The following is a 21,519-nucleotide window of genomic DNA, read 5'->3' on the forward strand; positions in this document are numbered from 1 at the left end:
GTCGCACGTCACTACCCCTTGTGACACCCCTTCTTCCAGCTGTATGGTCCCTTTACCATCCCCCAAGCCTAAGTTTCCCTCCCTTATTCCCACACAGTACAGTGTCAAGGCAGAACAAAAAGAAGAGGAAGAGGAGTGGCCAGAGCCTCCACCATGGTCAGAGGCCACAGCTGAGGAGGAACCAACCCAGAGCCAACCAATAATGTGGAAAGTGGATCAGCAGATGAGGAGGCTAGGGCTAAAAGAGGGCTTGTTTCCAGTTTACACCAAGCCACATTGAAGCTGCTGGTTGACTGCTCCCCTACCCATTCTCCTTCCCCTCTGAGAAGGTGTCGACAGCTGGATGATGACACCTGTGAGCAGCAGTACCCATCTCATCCATCCATGACCGGCATGTTTCAGGTGCCTACAGGCCCTCCATTACAACCTCCAACTGCTAGGAGGCCCAGTCAATATACTGCCTACAGACCTCTACTGCAAGCTAGCCAGAGGCCACCAGCTTTTGCTCCAGTAACCCCATCACACCTTACCGGGAATCCAGAGTTACAGCCTCCACCTGTTGTCCAGCCTCACTTCGGCCATCCAGTGGTGTCAGAGCAGACATACAGAGGCCCAAGACCCACAATACTAAACTTCAGCCATTGAGACCCAAGTGAGTTTACTAGGCTAAAGCTTGTGTTAGAGAACCTGCTGCTGTTCTGATGGAACAAAACTCTTCAAATATCAGATTCTGGTAGACGCACAGCGATATCACCTCGCCCTCAAGAAGATAGCAAGCGCCATGGATTCTCCAGATGTGCGGCGTGGAGATATTGCAGGTTTGCAAGTCCAGGCTTTAGTGGGCCTCCTAAAGACACTGGGACCTGACGGAGACATCAAATTACGGTATGGATCGCATGTTGCACGGCTACTGAGCAAATTGCCGCCAGAACAGCGTTCTGACTTCCGTCATAGCATGTATCGCCAGCCAGGAAACACCTACACTCTGCATGATCTCTCTGACTGGCTCCACTATGAGTCATGGTGCCAGGACTTTGATGGACAGTCATCAGCAAAGGGAGCTAGAGACAGGCAGATTGCCAAACCAGATCGTCACCAAGGGCACTCAGCTGTGACTGTCCTTCATGGGGCTGAAGATATTAAAGGGATTGGGGCCACAACTGGCACAGAGAGCACCAGTAAAAAGACGAAAGGTAAATCTAGGTCCTATTGCCCATTTTGTGACAATGCAGAGCACTTTCTAAGTCAGTGTACTGCAGACCAGTTATATGATCCAAGGGGCTTTCACTGCTGAGCGCCTTGGACAGACCGATCACACTAACCCCATGGCTAGCTTCCAGAGGAAATACAGGCACCTGAGTGGTCTGCCAATCCAACCCCTTAAGAGTGCCAGACCGCTTGTGGTCATTGGGTCTGATCAGCCCCATCTTGTTACCCCAATTGAGCCTGTCCGACTTGGCCCTCCAGGTGGTCCTGCCGCCATCCATACGAGAGTGGGGTGGACACTCCAAGGCCCAGCGAGACTTATGGGACAGCTCCTTCAGTCACAGCAGAGTCTGATAATGACAGTCCATTCTCAGACATCAGAGCTATTCAAACATGTTGAAAGGCTCTGGCAAGTGCACACACTTCCATACAGGAGTGAGAAGGAGGTGACATGGTCAAGGCAAGAACAGGAGGCTCTTGATCTGCTCAAGGCCAAGACCATTCACACAGAAGTCGATGGAGTTCACCAATAGGCCACGCCCCTTCTCTGTCGGAGAGACATGCCATGCCTTCAAGCACCAAAGGAATCTGTCATGACTATGTTGAGGAGCACGGAGAGACGTCTTTCCAAAGACCCAGAACGAGCTGCAGCATATAGAGCCGAGATAGAGAAGCTGGTCAAGGCTGGGGCTGTTAAGGAAGTTAGCCAGGAGGTGCTCATGGAAGGAGAATTGTGGTACATCCCCCACCCCCATGGTGAGCCACAGTGGGAAGAAATGTATTGTGTTCAACTGTTCCCACCAGTACCACGGTCAGAACTTGAACCAATGCCTCCTGCCTGGTCCGACCCTTGGAGCATCCTTACTGGGGGTACTCTTACGGTTCGGTGAGCATCCAGTTGCCATAAGTGGAGACATCAAGGGGATGTTTCATCAGGTCCGCCTGCTCCCCAAAGATCGCTCCCTATTGCGGTTCTTGTGGCATGACTTCAAGATGGATGAGAAGGGTAGTGGCAAGTACTACCCTTTGGCACCACTTGTAGCCCATGCTGCGTGACTTACACTCTGCAGCGCCATGTTGCTGACCACAGTCAGTCAGGTGATGATGTCAGGTTCTCAATTGAGAAATGCTTTTATGTTGTGTCTTCTGTCTACAGATCCTACACACACACTGGAGGAAGCTAGACTACATGTGGATAAGCTGCAGGAGATCCTGTCCTCAGCTGGGTTTGAGCTACGCCAATGGGCCAGGAATGTGCCCAGTGTTGTTAGTCATCTTCCCAAAGAGGCCCGGTCAGACAGCCTGGAACTATGGCTAGCCCAGGATGAAACTGATCCTCTTGAGTCCACTCTGGGGCTCAGCTGGAATTGGCAGGCGGACAAGCTTGGGTACAAACGTCGGGTTCTAATCCTATGGAACATCTATAAGGTCTTAGCTACCCAGTATGATCCCCTTGGATACCTGCTACCCTATACCACTCAAGCTAAGACTTTAGTCCAGCTGCTATGGGACAAATGGCACGACTGGGATGACCTGCAACTTCCCCAGGACCTTCTGTAAGTTAGGTCAGACTGGGAAGCAGAGCTACAGCTCCTCCCTAAGGTCACCATGCCCCGCGCCTACCTGCCATCTGAGGTAGACCAGCCTAGCTTCACTCGAGAGGTCCACATTTTCTGTGACGCATCTGAGCAAGCCTATGGATCAGTGGCGTACCTGAGAACAATTGACAGCAAGGGTCAGGCTCACCTGTCATTCATTGTGGTGCGTTCTCAGGTGGCACCCAAACGCTTGCATTCCATCCCACGGCTGGAACTCTGCACCGCCTTAACTGGAGCTCAGTTAGCAAAGCTACTAGAAAAGAGTAGATTTAAAAATGACGTGCGCTGTTGGGCGCTATAGTGAAATATACAATGGGCGCTCTCTAGCAGCTACGCTGTGTCGTCACTGAAATGTTGTTTTTTTCTTCAGACGCGTGCAAGCAGGCAGGGGTGGAGAGAAAAAAAATACTGGGAGAATCCCGAACCTGCTTGTGATTTCGAAGGTCGAAATCGAACGCTCATTTCGATCGATTTTCGATTTAGAATCGAAATCGTGACACCCCTAATATACTGTATATATGTATATATATATATATATATATGTTGTTCAGTCTGTTGGCTTCCCCTGCCTTGATGCCGCCTCCCAGCACACCACAGCAGAGAAGAGACTGGCTGTTTCAGACTGGTAGAACATCTGCAGCAGCCTGTTGCACACGTTAAAGGACCTGAGTCTCCTCAGGAAGTACAGCCTGCTCTGTCCTTTCCTGTAGAGCCTCAGTGTCCGACCAGTCCAGTTTGTTGTTGAGCTGCACTCCTAGGAACCGATAGGTGTTCACCATCTCTACCTCCTCCTCCTGGATGGTGACGGCTTCCTGATCCTTCTGAAGTCCACCACCAGCTCCTTGGTCTTCATGACGTAGAGCTGGAGGTGGTTGTTGTCACACCAACCTACAAAGCTCTCTACCAGCTCTCTGTATTCCTCCTCATTGTCCTCCGTGATGCAGCCGACAATGGAGGAGTCATCAGAGAACTTCTGTAGGTGGAACGATCCAGAGTTGAAGCGGAAGTCTGAGGTGTAGAGAGTGAAAAGGGCTTTAATGTCCTTTGTAATCCACAGCTTGTTGTTTGGAAAGCAGCGCACCCTCTGGGAGGAGATGATGCTGCTCTCACAGAAGCGGATGTAGTCCGTGATACAGTGGGAGAGACCCTTGATGTCCTCCCCGTAGTCCTCCTTGAACAGCTCCCAGTCCGTGGTCTGGAAACAATCCTGAAGGGCCTCCTCAGCCTCCTCAGACCACACCAACACAGTCCTGGTGGTGGCGGACTGCTGCCTGACAACAGGCTTGTACGTTGGTACAAGATGTATCAGGTTGTGATCTGATCTGCTGAGGGGGGAGGGCAGTGGAGCTGTATGCCTCCTTCACATTAGCATACAGCAGGTCCAGGGTCTTGTTCTCCCTTGTTTTGCAGGTCACATACTGTGTGAAGTCGGTCAGGGTTCTGGAGAAAGGGACATAGTTAAAATCCCCACTGATTGTCATGAAGTGATTTGTCAACCCGCGACGGTAGTGGATGACATCACTTGCGCGCGCCGCCACTGCCGATGGTGGGACGTAAACAACCACAACAATGGCGTGTGAAAACTCTCGAGGCAGATAGTATGGCCTCACACTAATAGCCAACAGTTTGATATCTGGAGTACAGATGCGTGCCTTCACAGTAATGTGTCCTGGGTTACACCACCTGGAGTTAACAAAGACGGCCAGACCTCCTCCTTTCTTCTTACCGCTTTGTTTCTCCCTGTCCGCCCGTACTAGCGTGAAGCCGGCTAGTTCGACGGAACAGTCCGGTATATTTCCATTCAGCCATGTCTCCGTTAAACACAACACACTGCTCTCCTGGTACTGACGTTGACTGCTCACCAGGGCTGAGGGTTCGTCCGTCTCCGTTCCCCATGACGACCGATGGAAGGCAAAGTTTAAATCTCCTATTCCTCTCTCTCTTATTCCTCACCCTCACACCGGCTCTCATTACCTGACGATGTCTCCACTGTCTGTCCATCTGCTGTCCAGCTAAAACTTAACAGATAAATCACTTACTACTGGCACTAACCATAGAGCTAGAACGTTCTAAAAGTTAAATAGTGCAAAAGTAGTGCAAAAAGAGTGAAAAAGTAGCTAAAATATAGAGAAAAATAGAAAAGTAGAGAAGAAAAGTGGGAGCTGCTGTGACAGACTGCCACCCACAACGATGGCGCCACTACTAAAAAAAAAAAAAGAGAGAGAGAGAGAGACACACACAGAAAGAGAGAGAGAGTCAAGTTGCAGTATTGATCTAGATTCAGTTCTTATTTGTTGAAAGGATAATACCAGAATATTTTTTCCTCTCTCCATTATCTCTCATGAAAAGTCTAAATCCTCTGATGTATTTCCACAGTCAGAAGCTCCTACTGTCTGTTCTACTGCAGGTTTGAACTCATAGACTCCCATTGTTTTCCAAAATACATTAAAAAGCTCAGAGACAAACTGCTGCCTTGACTAACGTAATACATTATTATGTTAACAGCTCCACTATAGCAGTTAGGGGGGAGCTGCCTTGCTGAAGGGCACCACAGTAAAAGAGGGGGATTTGAACCAGTGAGCTTCCAGCAACAAGCCCACTTCTCTTCCCTTTAGGATGCCATTGTCCTGGATAACTTTACAGTTCAGTCCAATGTAAACCACTGACTGTCACTGTGACAGAGGAAGGAAGACACTGGAAACATTACTGTCATAGTTGATGTCATTGATGGTGTTACCTGAGCAGGTGATCTGCAGGCTGGAAGAGGAAGAGACAGACTCTGTTGATACACACTCCCTCAGTGTAGACCCAGACTGAAGACAGGAAGGATCGATCCTCCGTACAGATCTTGGTGAGGGATCCTCTCTCCTTCCTGTTGAAACAGCAGAGCCACAGTCCAGCTGTCTACACACTACAGCTGCTGACTTCAGGTCCCACGGCGAGTCATCCACTGGTTTCCAGTCTCCATGTTGTTTCACCTCCAGTTCACCAGCACAGCGGCTGGCTCCTCCCACCAACCTGACATCATCAGACTCTGAACAGAGACAAGAGAGTAATTAGTAAAAGAAGTAAAGTCACTTTGATTAGAACAGAAATGAAACCAAATCCAAGCTGCAGCTCCTCTTCTACCTGAGCAGGTGAGTCCAACAGCTTTGCCAGGTGAGCAGGTGTTTCTAGCTGAGCCTGAGCTTCCACAGTCCAGGAGAACGGACTCACTGCCTTCACACTGGAACTCTTCGGTCCACATCGGAGCCTCCACTTCTCCATAGAGCGCCCCCTGGAGGACCGAAGGAGCCCCACAGCCAAGCTCCCTACAGACCACCTCTGCATCCTGCTGGTCAAAGTCAGCTTCACACACTGAGGACCAGAACTGCTTAGACTTCACCTCCAGTCTGCCTGAGCACAGACTAGTCCCATCCACCAGCCTCACAGACTCTGGAGAGAGAGAGAGAGAGAGAGAGAGAGAGAGAGAGAGAGAGAGAGACAGAGAGTGAGAGGGAGAGAGAGAGAGAGAGAGGGGGGGAGAGAGAGAGAGAGAGAGGGAGAGAGAGAGAGAGAGAGAGAGACAGACAGACAGACAGACAGACAGACAGAGAGAGGGGGGGGGGAGATAGAGATTTTTTGATTTTTAAAAGATTTTTATTTAACAAGAATTATACTTATATAAGAAAAAGCATAATACACCATTTTGACAATATATACAAAATCATTCCTTTACATCAGCACATGTCCAAATAGAAGCTCCTCCTCCATTACAGAACACAACACCTCCTCATAACCCCAGCCTCCAGATCCTTCATCACACTGTAATAGTTAAAATCAACCATCACTCTGGCTTTCAACATCTTTATAAATACAACTGTGACAACATCTAAGGACTCTTCAGCTTTCCTCTTTCTGCTAACATAAATAGCCATTTTTGCCTGTCCTAACACAGCTGACATTTTAGTTTAAACTGACGACTGTATTTAAAACAAAAGATAAACACTTGTTTTGAGAAAAACTCTCCAAACAACCTAAAACTGTTTTCCAATAAAATTAACAGTGATGTCAGATGTTTACACTAAAAAACAATAGAAAACCGTTTCTCTTTGATCACAAAAAGGACATTTGTCTTCTACATTGGAATTTATGACAGAAATAAAAGCGTTAACAGCCACAATGCCATGTATTATTCTCCACTGTAAATCTGCATTTTTCATTTTTCTTTGTTAGAGGAGGCTTATACAAAGCTCTCCATGCTGGTTTTACATCATCACTTAAACCTATGGTTTTCTAGGGAGTGTCGGTATGACCATTTAGTTTATCTTTATTTAGTGTTTTCACCAACATTTTACAACGGACTTTACCTTTTGCTTCATCTAAAACCGTACTTGCAGGACTACTATTAAAGGTCCATATTCTCCACTGTCCAGTGTTTATTTTGTGTCTTGAGGTCCATTCAAAGCTGTGTGTGTGGTGTCATGAACCAAAAACAAAAACTCTCAATCCATTTCTCCACGTTCATTTTCCAGCATCTCTCTGAGCCTTACCAAGAACAGGCTGTTTCTGTCGCCGTGTCTTTAAGGCTCATTAATATTAACGACCCTCTGTTCTGATTGGCCACAGCGCCGGCAGAACAGGCAGCTACAGGTAGGGAAAACTCTCCGGTAATAAACAATGACAACCGCTCAACCGCTTTGAAAAAAACACTTTGTTAGCCTGCCGCCGACGTCCACCACGAAGTGCTTGTCCCCGGCCTCCAGGACGTGGAACGGGCCGTCGTAGGGAGGTTGCAGGGGCCCACGGTGGGCGTTGTGGCGGATGAAAACGTACCCTGCTGACTGCAGACTTGCGGGGATGTGAGACCGTGGGAGGCCGTGATGCAAAGTGGGGACCGGTGCGAAAACACTGGCGTTGTCCCGGAGCGTGGCCCGTTGGCGGGCTGCAGACCAGGGAGCCGTGGTATTAGGGACGAAATCCCCTGGGACCCGCAGCGGCTGGCCGTAAACCAGTTCGGCAGATGAGGACTGGAGGTCCTCTTTAGGGGCGGTCCTGAGGCCCAGCATGACCCACGGGAGCCTGTCGACCCAGCTGCTGCCCTTGAGGCTGGCCCGAAGAGCGGCCTTCATGGAGCGATGAAACCGCTCGCACAACCCGTTGGCCTGTGGGTGGTATGCAGTGGTGCGGTGGAGCTTCACCCCCAGGCCCTCTGCGACTGCGTTCCAGAGCTCGGACGTAAACTGTGGGCCTCGGTCAGAGGAGAGGTCAGATGGGGTGCTGAAACTGGCGACCCAGGACCCGATGAACGCCCGAGCCACCTCGGTGGACGTCGTCAACGACAGCGGGACGGCTTCCGGCCATCGAGTGGTCCTGTCCACCATGGTGAGGAGGTAAGTGAAACTGTGGGAGGGGGGAAGGGGGCCCACCAGGTCCATGTTGACGTGGTCGACGTGGTCGAACCTGAATAATGTCTATAGAGTCCGCCACAATTGGTTAATTTGATTGGTTAATTTGATTTGTGGTGATTGGGACACCCCTAGGGCCTGCTAGCAGGCCCCAGGTGATGTCATCATTATCAACCAATAAGCGTAGGTATTTCTTTGTGCCGTGGGGCACGTAATGCTAGCCTGCGACTGTTGGGAAACAAGAAGAATGGCGGCTAACGAAGAAATTGACATTGTGGCTGATTTGCTTCGGATTCCATTTTCCAGGCGAAGTTTTCAAGACAAAAAAGAAATATCTGAAAGGGAGAGACCAAGACCTAAGCTCAAAGGGCTCACGCAGGCAGGCAAGGGCTTCGTGAGGCACTTTACTGAAGCTATGACTGCTATGGCTGGCTAACGGCAAGTGCCGAAAAAAATAAACTATTTTGCTGGCCATGGAATACTACTGGTTTTGGCAGTCTGAACACCTTAACCAAGGCAGCCAACAAACACCAGAGCTCTGATCGACATCTAATGTCTATGGTTCAGTTAAAGACTTTTGGGGACACAAGAGTGGACTTACAGCTGGATGAGCAGAGGAGGAGAGAGACTTTTACCGGCACATCTGGTAAAATTCAGAACGAGCTCATCAGTGCGGTTGCTGATGTACTGAATGACACAATCAAAGAGCAGATAAGCAAAGCCAAGTACGTCGCAATCATGGTCGACGAGAGCACAGATGTCAGCAATGCTGCACAAATGTCACTTGTCCTCAGGTACGTGAGTGATGAAAGTGTCAAGGACAGATTTTTGAAATTTGAGGATGTAACTGAGAACAAACGTACGCACGACCTAGCTCCAGCAATCCTTAACTTTTTAGACAGCTATGAATGCAAATCAAAAGTAGTAGGTCAGTGCTACGATGGAGCTACCGTTATGGCATCTGGGATTAACGGTGTGCAGGCTCTTATTAAAGAATCAATCCCCCAGGCGCTGTTTGTGCATTGTTATGCACACACGCTAAATCTTGTAATGTCGCAGGGGGCAGCCAAAATAAAAGAGTGCAAGATCTTTGCACATCTGGGAGGACTGGCTGCATTTTTTTTCGCGCTCCCCCAAACGCACTAAGTTACTGGACGAGTTGTGTGAGAGAAGACTGCCACGCGTTGCTCCAACAAGATGGAACTTCAGCTCCAGGTTAGTGGGCACGGTATGTGAGAAAAGGGCAGAGCTGTTGGAACTGTTCCAACACATTACAGACCATCCCGGCGACTTTGACGCTGACTCCATCCATTGCGCAACAGGCCAGAGTGCACAGCTTAAAAGTTTTGACTTTTGTTTTCCGCTTCTTACTTTCAAAGGGATTTTTGATTTTGTCAACGTGCTTTTCGGAATTCTCCAAAACAAGAGCCTGAATGTCCAGTTCTGTCTGTCTAGAATTGAAGATATTCGGCAGAACATTGAAAGTGAGCGAGCAAAATTCGACAGCGTCTTTGAGGAAACGGTGGAGGCCGCGGGACAGCCAAGCGCATCTCGAGGGAGAAGAGGGGATGCCCGCACTCACTACAGAGAGGTGCACAAAACTGTGGTCGAAAGCATCCTCTCGCAAATAACCAAACGGTTCGAGCGAGGATCATAAAAGACTGTTGTTCGTGGCATTGCTCGATCCACAACTGTTTATGCAGTACAAGCAGTCCTTCCCTGAAAACGCACTGAGGAGCCTAGATGAAAGCTATGGAGCACACTTTGATCTGACTAGGCTCAGAACTGAACTGAGGGTGATGTACAGCATGTCAGATTTTCAGGGGAAAAGTCCAAGTGATCTACTCACCATTCTCCGAGCCAAGGGACTGAGTGACAGCATGCCACAACTTCATGCTCTTACATGCGGTCTGTGTGTAACTTCCTGCAACAACTCAACTCTCGCTCAAGTCTCGCGAGAGTTGAGTTGTTGCAGGAAGTTACACACAGACCGGATCAAGCGAAAGGTAAAGAAAAACGTTTCATTTCTCTGTAGGGTCCTTTCCATAATGTTGTCAGACACTTATAATAACAATCTGAGCCTGTCAGTGGCAAAAACAAGAACTTTTAGTGGACGTACATTGACGGTTCACATTTGCCCGGTCGGATTACATTGCAGCTCGTTTCGCGGCTGCCGGCTGAAGCGATCTCGCTCAATACTGGACCAATTTCAAAAATCATTGTCCCCTTTAGTTACTTAGACACAAAAAGATGGGAAAATAGGGTCCAGGTTGAAAAATACCAAAGTTACCCTTTAAGGCTTATTTTATGGTTTACAATCTTACAAGTCACCGACTTTCTTCTAGGAGAGGCTTCCACTGACCCTGAAAACCCAGACTTTGTCCCATCAGTATTTCCATACAGCAAGTCAGAGCAAAAGACCTGGGGCTAAACTGGAGAGGTGAGTGTCATTAGGTTCGTGCTGTAACCAACTAGGCTTGACCATCTGATAAGATAAATGACCATACCAAAAACTGAAGTCTTATCTGTGTGGCTGTCACTGCTGTAAATTGTTGTGATGGAGAGCAGTCTCTCTGGCTCTGTTTTATTTTTTGTGTTAGGCTGGAGAGGAAAAGGAGAAGGGCTGAAAGGAAAGCACTGAGCCAGAAGGAATGCACAGAGGAACCTTGCTGTGGTGAGCGTTCAGTGTGTGCACTTCATACTTTGCTGTCATGCATTCTTAGTAGTATGTATTAGTAGTAAGTATTTTTTTGACTATTCGACCGCAGCCCATGTATTTGGGACCAAATTAAAGGGAAAGTTGTGTTTTTTTAAATGGAAAAACTTGACCATATGGCCTTAGTGTGGTACATTAAAAAAAAAAAAAAAAATATGGCAGCTTTTGCAAATATGAATGGAGTGAACAATGCGTTTCTTGAGCAAAACGCTCCTTTTATATTTGCAAAAGCTTTAAGAAAAATAAAGATATGATTGCATTTTCAGCAAAGCCTCACAGTGTGCTGTTTGATAATTTCTTTCTATGAACTGTTTCTGCAACCAACCAGCACCTGATTACAAGCAACTGTGCACAGGCATCCTTACTACTTTTCAGTTAAAGTTGTACAGTTATGCTACTAGATGTATATGTATTAGGGGTGTCACGATTTCGATTCTAAATCGAAAATCGATCGAAATGAGCGTTCGATTTCGAGTTGAAGTCTTTTGATGGAAATCGGTTGTTCTTGTTCGATAAAACAAGACACAAGATCACCTTCACTAAACAGCGGGACCTGCCTGCTCTCCCCGCCGGAGACGGACGCTGTTTTCCGGGAGGCGGTGCGTCGAAGAGTCGGTAGGAGGACTGGCCGGGTCGCAGCGACTTTTATCCATATAAGTTTGGTGACTTTTTCCATGTTTGTTTGGCGACTATTACTGTCTGACCTTATTACTGTGTGGGCTGAAGCGCTGGAGGATTTGTATTGATTTTGAAAGCTTATCGTTAGCCAAGATAGGAAGGATCTGTTTTGTTGTCATACTTGTTGACACTGACTGAAGTAAGGAGACGCCCTGAATCGACTTGCCATGGCTGCGGTCGAATTGTCTTTTTTGCTTAGGAAGGTTCCTAACTGAGTGAAATGACCTGGAAGTACCTAAGTGGCAGCCATGATAAGAGCTGTTCGAATTCTCTACATGCTAAGGAAAGGTGCTTCAATGCTTCCTTACTTAGCTCCTTTAGCATAGGATACACTGGACCATCCTTTACGAAAGGAAAGGAGATAATGCCGTCCCACAATTCTTTGCGGCAGCAATGACGCACCATTCGGCCGTTCACGAAAACAAACGATCATGACCGACAAGGGACGCAGATCATCAAGCAAGTTACCGTTGCTTATTAAGCATTTTCCATCTTATGCCATAACTTGCTAATATGCTTATATGTTTTGAACTGTCAACAACATGTTAAACCCATAGAGGAGAACTATGAACGTTACGCTGCTGCTGTAAAATGATCAAAGTGAAGTTAACGTTGTAGCGTAACCTATGCTCAGTTTGCATCAGTTATTTCTTCATTCTGAGCGTTGTTGTATTGCCAGCCTGTAGGAATATCATTAATTAATTTGACTTCAGTCACAGATGCTGAAACCCTTGCCTTAATAAAGGCCTGTATCAGCCATAACAACTTCAAAGCACAATCAAGTCAACATTTCAAGGTGTTTACTGAGTTGTGTGGTGGTTCTTAAGCTATTATCTGCATAGGCTTATAATCAGATCATAATCAGCATATTAACCATAACACAGAAGTCTGTCTTTCAAGAAAAAGGGATATGAGACGTTTTTAGCCAGATGATGTTTTTAATTTAACATGTTTGAAACTTAAGAATGATGATATGTACAGTAGTAGATTTGTAGGCCTAACAAGTTATGCCTATCTTGCATGAATTTAACAATAATTTTCATACAATCATACTAATTGGGATTCATGTCGATAAATATGAGCGGACAGGAGGCTGAGCGTGAGCAACCATTCTCAATGTGACAACCATGTTGTTTCACTTTTGTGACTGGTAGCCTATATTCCTTTTTTATTTCAATTCCAACCTTGGTGATGAAGCAATATTTTTCACCGGGTTGTCCACGTTTATATAGCCTGCATGAAACAACACGGTAAGAACGCACGGGGCGAAGTATCTAAGATGCTTTTAGTAGTCCATCTTCAGAACATTGTAGTTTCACACGGCAGACCCACGTCATTAACATCCGCCGTCGCATAATTACGCAGCCTAGTGTAAGTGCAGTCGGATTCTCTTAGCACCGCGGTTGTCTTTTCCTAAGTCCTTATGAATTCTCCATCACATCTTTCCTTGACCTCATGACGTTTTCCAACGAGGTCAAGGAAAAGTGGTTAGGAAGAGGAGTTAGGACGTATTTTTTTGACTATTCGACCGCAGCCCATGTATTTGGGACCAAATTAAAGGGAAAGTTGTGTTTTTTTAAATGGAAAAACTTGACCATATGGCCTTAGTGTGGTACATTAAAAAAAAAAAAAAAAATATGGCAGTTATATCACACTTCATACCATCTTTTTAAAGAAGAATTTGAAAATGTAAATGACAGTTGTCAGGGCATAAAACCAATGATCTGTTGATCTTTACAAATCAAGACTTCCTTTTTTAGGGGTGCTGAGATGAAATTTAGGTGTGCTTGAGCACCCCTAAAAAGAGTCTAAAATCGCCAATGCTCAACACTCAGTAAACCAAGATTAAAGAAATAAACTGAACAAAAAACGAATAGAAAAAAACCCCAAAAGATAGAAACTCACTCACGGCGAAGTGCACACTGCAACTCAGCACTTTGTTCACTCACTCACCATCCACTCAGAGAGAGAGAGAGAGAGAGAGAGAGAGAGAGAGAGAGAGAGAGAGAGAGAGAGAGAGAGAGAGAGAGAGACAGTCAAGTTGCAGTATTGATCTAGATTCAGTTCTTATTTGTTGAAAGGATAATACCAGAATATTTTTTCCTCTCTCCATTATCTCCCATGAAAAGTCTAAATCCTCTGATGTATTTCCACAGTCAGAAGCTCCTACTGTCTGTTCTACTGCAGGTTTGAACTCATAGACTCCCATTGTTTTCCAAAATACATTAAAAAGCTCAGAGACAAACTGCTGTCTTGACTAACGTAATACATTATTATGTTAACAGCTCCACTATAGCAGTTAGGGGGGAGCTGCCTTGCTGAAGGGCACCACAGTAAAAGAGGGGGATTTGAACCAGTGAGCTTCCAGCAACAAGCCCACTTCTCTTCCCTTTAGGATGCCATTGTCCTGGATAACTTTACAGTTCAGTCCAATGTAAACCACTGACTGTCACTGTGACAGAGGAAGGAAGAGACTGGAAACATTACTGTCATAGTTGATGTCATTGATGGTGTTACCTGAACAGGTGATCTGCAGGCTGGAAGAGGAAGAGTCAGACTCTGTTAGTACACACTCCCTCAGTGTAGACCCAGACTGAAGACAGGAAGGACTGATCCTCCATACAGATCTTGATGAGGAATCATTTCTCTTTCCTGTTGAAACAGCAGAGCCACAGTCCAGCTGTCTACACACTACAGCTGCTGGCTTCAGGTTCCAGTCAGAGAACCGGTCATCCACTGGTCTCCAGTCTCCCTGGTGTTTCATCTCCAGTCCACCAGCACAGCGGCTGGCTCCTCCCACCAACCTGACATCATCAGACTCTGAACAGAGACAAGAGAGTAATTAGTAAAAGAAGTAAAGTCATTTTGATGAGAACAGAAATGAAGCCAAATCCAAGCTGCAGCTCCTCTTCTACCTGAGCAGGTGAGTCCAACAGCTTTGCCAGGTGAGCAGGTGTTTCTAGCTGAGCCTGAGCTTCCACAGTCCAGGAGAACGGACTCACTGCCTTCACACTGGAACTCTTCGGTCCACATTGGAGCCTCCACTTCTCCATAGAGCGCCCCCTGGAGGACCGAAGGAGCCCCACAGCCAAGCTCCCTACAGACCACCTCTGCATCCTGCTGGTCAAAGTCAGCTTCACACACTGAGGACCAGAACTGCTTAGACTTCACCTCCAGTCTGCCTGAGCACAGACTAGTCCCATCCACCAGCCTCACAGACTCTGGAGAGAGAGAGAGAGAGAGAGAGAGAGAGAGAGAGAGAGAGAGAGAGAGAGAGAGGGAGAGAGAGAGAGGGAGAGAGAGAGAGAGAGAGAGAAAGAGAGAGATGGGGGTTTACCATCAATTCTGAAAAAACTTCTGTTATGATTTTCCAGAAAAAGCTAGAGCCCAGGCAAACAAATATCAGTCTTTATATCAAGGAACTATGCCAAAACACAGTGCATCATATAACTACCTTGGACTGGAAATCAGTGCATCAAGAAGTTTTTCCTTGACCACAAAGGCATTGTGTGAAAAACCTAGAAGGGATTTTTATTCAGTAAAAAACAAATTTGAAAAGCATAAAATGCCTATAAGAATCTGGCTCAAGATTTACAACTCAATATTGACACCAATTCTACTATATGGGAGTGAAGTCTGGGGAACTGACCCACACTTCACAAAGTGGGAAAAAAGTGAGGTGGAAAAATTTCAAAACGATTTCTCGTTTCTCGTATCGTATATCCTGGGAGTCCTCTGAAACTCACCAAGTAATGCAAGCAAAGCAGAACTAGGACTCTTCCGTATACTATGAAATACTGGCATCAACAGAAGCAGGCTGACCAAAACTCCATGAAATACAAAGCCTTGATGTACAATCATATCAAGAAAGACAAAGATCCTCTTGGTCTACTGGTTCACCAGCTTACTTGTGATACACAGTCTCTGCCCCTATCTACAAAAAACTCACTATCAAAAATAAAACAGCTTAACACCACATTGAAAGAGAGACACACTGGAGATATAAAATCCAAAAAATCAAAGCAAGCTGAAGTGCTACTCACTACTAAATCAAAAGTTTCAATTGGCAAGCTATCTTAAAATCAAGAATTTTAAAGAAAGAAGAAATCTGTCCAAACTCAAATTATCGGATCATAATCTTGAGATAGAAAGAGGCAGGCAGAACAAATCATGGATGCCACAAGTTCAGAGGCTGTAAACAATGTGTTTTAAACAAGACAGAAACAGAGATATATTTCTTATTTGAATGTCCCAAATATGCAAATATAAAATAATTCTATTTCAATAAATTCACAAATTTTGATATCCGATTTCTCTCCCCTCTGTACTTGAAGAAGAGGAGAAATCTGCTGGGCTTGCTGCTATTTGTCTGTGCTTGTCACGTGATGAGAGAAATGGTTTGTAAATATTACTATTATGACTGTATTATATGTAGTTATCACACTGAATGCTTTGGCAACACATAACTTATTCTTGTAATGCCAATAAAGCCAACTTGAATTGAAATTTTGAGAGAGAGAGAGAGAGAGGGAGAGAGAAGAAGAAGATCAGATAGCACTTTATTGATCCCCTTGGGGAAATGCAGGTGCCATCGCAGCAATTGATGGACAATGCCAAAGAAGTAAATGTCAAGTACAAGGTAATAAATAAATAAAGGAAATAGCTACTAACATAGAATAAAGCTAATGAACATAATTTACAACAATAGATACAGTAGAGATAGTGCAAATGATGCAAATAAATGCAAATAATAAATGCAATTCGGATAGTTCCATGGATATATTCCCGAGGTATCCCTGTGCAATTCACCATATTCACACGGCGGCCATTTTCCATTTCCATTTTAGGAAAGGCGTAAATTAATTCTGAAATATCAACTCTCATTCCCCGACGATGTCTCCTTAGCTCCGCTGGTATTTCTGCCGGTGGAGCGGCTGCTTTAGCCTGAACGCAAGGAGCGCCTCTCGCGTATAGAGAAGCACTGTCTGTCCATCTGCTGTCCAGCTAAGACTTAACAGATAAATCACTTACTACTGGCACTAACCATAGAGCTAGAACGTTCTAAAAGTTAAATAGTGCAAAAGTAGTGCAAAAAGAGCTAAAAAGTAGCTAAAATATAGAGAAAAATAGAAAAGTAGAGAAGAAAAGTGGGAGCTGCTGAAGCTCCTACTGTCTGTTCTACTGCAGGTTTGAACTCATAGACTCCCATTGTTTTCCAAAATACATTAAAAAGCTCAGAGACAAACTGCTGCCTTGACTAACGTAATACATTATTATGTTAACAGCTCCACTATAGCAGTTAGGGGGGAGCTGCCTTGCTGAAGGGCACCACAGTAAAAGAGGGGGATTTGAACCAGTGAGCTTCCAGCAACAAGCCCACTTCTCTTCCCTTTAGGATGCCATTGTCCTGGATAACTTTACAGTTCAGTCCAATGTAAACCACTGACTGTCACTGTGACAGAGGAAGGAAGACACTGGAAACATTACTGTCATAGTTGATGTCATTGATGGTGTTACCTGAACAGGTGATCTGCAGGCTGGAAGAGGAAGAGACAGACTCTGTTGATACACACTCCCTCAGTGTAGACCCAGACTGAAGACAGGAAGGATCGATCCTCCGTACAGATCTTGATGAGGAATCATTTCTCTTTCCTGTTGAAACAGCAGAGCCACAGTCCAGCTGTCTACACACTACAGCTGCTGACTTCAGGCTCCAGTAAGAGAACCAGACAACCACTGGTCTCCAGTCTCCATGTTGTTTCACCTCCAGTCCACCACCACAGCGGCTGGCTCCTCCCACCAACCTGACATCATCAGGCTCTGAACAGAGACAAGAGAGTAATTAGTAAAAGAAGTAAAGTCACTTTGATTAGAACAGAAAAGAAGCCAAATCCAAGCTGCAGCTCCTCTTCTACCTGAGCAGGTGAGTCCAACAGCTTTGCCAGGTGAGCAGGTGTTTCTAGCTGAGCCTGAGCTTCCACAGTCCAGGAGAACGGACTCACTGCCTTCACACTGGAACTCTTCGGTCCACATCGGAGCCTCCACTTCTCCATAGAGCGCCCCCTGGAGGACTGAAGGAGCCCCACAGCCAAGCTCCCTACAGACCACCTCTGCATCCTGCTGGTCAAAGTCAGCTTCACACACTGAGGACCAGAACTGCTTAGACTTCACCTCCAGTCTGCCTGAGCACAGACTAGTCCCATCCACCAGCCTCACAGACTCTGGAGAGAGAGAGAGAGAGAGAGAGAGAGAGGAGAGAGAGAGAGAGAGAGAGAGAGAGAGAGAGAGAGAGGTGGATCAGGATGGGCGCTTGAAATATCATATGGCTGTTAAACAATATAAAAAACTTCTGCATGACAAAAAAACTCTACATGTCCAACTAACTTGAAAGACAATTTGGAAAATTTAGAAAACACAATTAAAGACCATCAAAACCCATTAGACAGCCCTGCTACAATAAATGAGTTGAAAGAGGGAATCCAAACCCTGAGGAGTGGGAAGGAGCAGACAACATCTGTACAGAGATGCTGAAGCACAGCAGCTCTAAACTGCAGGCAGCTATACTTAAAGCGTTTAATCTGGTGCTCAGTTCTGGTCACTTTCCTGAGATCTGGAATACAGGTATTATAAGCCCTATATTCAAAAGTGGAGACACATGATTCAAGTAATTACCGTGGTATATGTGTCACTAGTAACCTTGGGAAGCTTTTTTGCAGCATAATAAATAGCAGAATGCAGACCTTCCTTAAGGAGCACAGTGTTATGAGTCCAAGTCAAATTGGTTTCATACCTAAACAAAGGACAACAGACCACATTTACACCGTCCACTCCCTTATAAAGGAAGTTGTTCTGCAGCATTATCAATGCCAGAATACTGACCCACCTAAAAGAAAACACAATTCTGTCAAATTGTCAAATTGGATTCCTCCCCAAGCACAGAACAACCGATCATGTTTCTACACTCCACACATTAATCCAAAGTCATGTCCACTAAACCAACAAAGGCAAAATATTTGGCTGCTTCATTGACTTTAAGAAAGCCTTTGACTCTGTGCGGCACGACGGCCTCTTCCTGAACCTGCTTCAGAGTGGAGTCGGGGGAAAGGTCTACCACATCATTAAGGAGACGTAGAACCAAAACAAATGTTGTGTCAAAGTTAACGAAAAGAGAACACAACACTTCAAACAAGCTAGGGGAGTACGACAAGGTTGCAATCTTAGCCCAACATTATTTAATATCTATATGAATGAATTAGCTAGAACTCTAGAGCAGAACGTCTCCTGGAGTAATGCTGCAGGGAGAGAAATGAAACGTCTCCTGTATGCAGACGACCTGCTGATCTCTCTCCACACCAACAAGGACTGATCACAGCCTGACCCTGCTGGAGAACCACTGTAGGAACTGGGCTCTATCCATCACTCTGGAAAAGACTAAAATCATGATCTTTCAGAAAAAATCACGTTCTCAGGAAAATAAATACCAATTCAAACTGGGTGGACTGTGACAGAGGAAGGAAGAGACTGGAAACATTACTGTCATAGTTGATGTCATTGATGGTGTTACCTGAGCAGGTGATCTGCAGGCTGGAAGAGGAAGAGTCAGACTCTGTTGATACACACTCCATCACTGTAGACCCAGACTGAAGACAGGAAGAACTGATCCTCCATACAGGTCTTGATGAGGGAGCCCATCTCTTTCCTGTTGAAACAGCAGAGCCACAGTCCAGCTGTCTACACACTACAGCTGCTGACTTCAGGTTCCAGTCAGAGTCATCCACTGGTCTCCAGTCTCCATGTTGTTTCACCTCCAGTCCACCAGCACAGCGGCTGGCTCCTCCCACCATCCTGACATCATCAGACTCTGAACAGAGACAAGAGAGTAATTAGTAAAAGAAGTAAAGTTACTTTGATTTGAAAAAGATCAAACCAAATCAAAACAGCTGCTTCTCTTTTTTTAATTCTCCATTTCTGTTTCCTCTATTTACCTGTTGAATTGTGTTTTTCTTCAGCCTGGAGTCCTGAGGAGAAAAAACAGAAAATAAATGAGTATAATGACTTGATGATTTGTTCTCTCATGTCATCATTGTCCATGTCACTGTCCAGTCCAGGTTTGTCCCGGCAGCTGTCCCACGCTCAGCCGTCCCTCTGGGACTCGGCCCGCCCGAGGTTTCTGACAGTTTTCCCTGATAAGGTTTTCTTAGGAGTTTTTCCTTGTATGTTTCGAGGGTCTAAGGCTGGTGGTGCTGGGTAGGTTAGGATATGTAGAATAGGTGGACTTGCTGTGTCTTGATATAACTTGCTATTGTGTGTTTTGTGCTTTGTTCTGCTTCCTTAAGTTTGTGTTACATCATTCTGTTGCATGATTGATTGTTAAATCTTTCTCTGTAAAGTCCTTTGAGACAGGCTTGTGATTAAAGGTTTTAGAAATAAATGAACTTGAACTTAAACCAGAGCCGTGGACAGACTGAACACTCAAGGAGTACTGGAGGATTTTCCAGCAGCTCTGAGGTTTGAAAACTAAACCATCTCAATTACAATGCACAGAGATTATGGACTGAACTCAGTTGTAAAGGTCACTGTAAATCACATGTCCATAATTTGACTAGCGAAATATAGATGATGAGATGAAATATACTGAAGTAAATCCAGAGGGAAACTCAGGTGTCACTACAGCAGTCAGCAGGGAAACACACAACACCAAACACACACTACACAATAACACAACACACAACAATAGAAAACTCAAACACACACTCCTCAGCTAACTAAATTACGATGTTGTGGCAATAAGTTTGTTTACATGCGCATTAATAATTCAATCTTAACCGATTAAAGCAACACTGTGATTATTGACATCATCATGTAAAAGCCTTTATCTGATTATAAGGTATAATCACAGTAACATGGTTAACACACCTGCTTCTCTGCTCAACATCTCCATTTATTGGAGCTTGTGAAAGTCATATTTCTGTTGGTTTTTCTCACACTGTGCAGGTCAAAGGTCACCAGACACACTCAGGTTATTCCTTTAACATCACTTGTGGTAATAGTAAAACTTGCAATAACAGCAATACTTGGGTCCCATACTTTGACATTAAGTAGAGTCTTTTAATCAGTAACTCTCTTGACCAAGACATTACCACAGATAGAAAATGACAATTGATTTAATTGTGAGTTCTGAATCATAAATAAAACATTAATCGTAGAGTAAGAGTTTGTATCCAAGTTTCGTTTTAATTAATCATCCCAGTTATTTGAACCACTGGTGTGTATGTGATGTGTTAGGGTTAACCTGGAGAGGAGGGGGGTTTGGTTTGTGCATCAAATGGAGTGCAGAGAAACTCCAAAGAAATACATTTGTCTTTGTGTATTTATTAGACTATATAAAGTCATATATGAGGCCGGCCCTAACAACACGAAGAAAAAATTAAAAAGTGCCTTCTCAGAAAGTGTCCATGCCACTGAAAGACAGACTCTTGCGTAAGGTGTGTGTGAGTGTGTGTGAGTGTGTGTGTGTGTGTGTGTGACCTAATTCAGCCTAAACTTATATTCACTCCAACCCAGCTGGGGGGCTATATCAGCGTGCCCTTATGCCCCCCAAACCCAGGTGGCTTCAGGTCGGTGCGGGTGGAAGAGGTGCCCCTTTTTCATTTTTTGCCCCTTAGAGAGTCTGCACACCACTGGTTGTGTGCGCACATACACACTCACATACTCTCTCTCTCTCTCTCTCTCTCTCTCTCTCTCTCTAACAGTGTAGTTGGAGCAGTTTAACTTCCACAGATCTTCCATTGCAGCCTGGTTCTCCCAGATATCTGCCTCAGAGCCTTTCACACATCATCATTAAATCAGAGTCCTACCTGAGCTGCAGAGCAACATGAACAGCATCAATATGTGATCCATATCCAGTCAGTCAGGAGTCTGAACCAGCCTGTCT

The 21,519-nt window shown here is 45.4% G+C and overlaps 1 protein-coding gene across 1 annotated transcript in view; it reads right to left on the minus strand.

The window, feature by feature from the left end:
• LOC139918641 (scavenger receptor cysteine-rich type 1 protein M160-like) overlaps window positions 1–21,519 on the minus strand; it is a 38,558-nt gene that overhangs the window by 15,986 nt on the left and 1,053 nt on the right. The window contains exons 2-8 of the mRNA XM_078283961.1: window positions 19,150–19,446; window positions 17,501–17,806; window positions 17,103–17,405; window positions 14,501–14,806; window positions 14,103–14,405; window positions 5,934–6,239; window positions 5,542–5,838 (exon numbers count right to left, since the gene is read on the minus strand). Coding sequence (XP_078140087.1) covers window positions 5,542–5,838; window positions 5,934–6,239; window positions 14,103–14,405; window positions 14,501–14,806; window positions 17,103–17,405; window positions 17,501–17,806; window positions 19,150–19,446 — 2,118 coding nt within the window. The remainder of the gene's footprint in view (window positions 1–5,541; window positions 5,839–5,933; window positions 6,240–14,102; window positions 14,406–14,500; window positions 14,807–17,102; window positions 17,406–17,500; window positions 17,807–19,149; window positions 19,447–21,519) is intronic.

Source organism: Centroberyx gerrardi, chromosome 6, assembly GCF_048128805.1.
Source record: "Centroberyx gerrardi isolate f3 chromosome 6, fCenGer3.hap1.cur.20231027, whole genome shotgun sequence".
NCBI lineage: Eukaryota > Metazoa > Chordata > Actinopteri > Beryciformes > Berycidae > Centroberyx > Centroberyx gerrardi.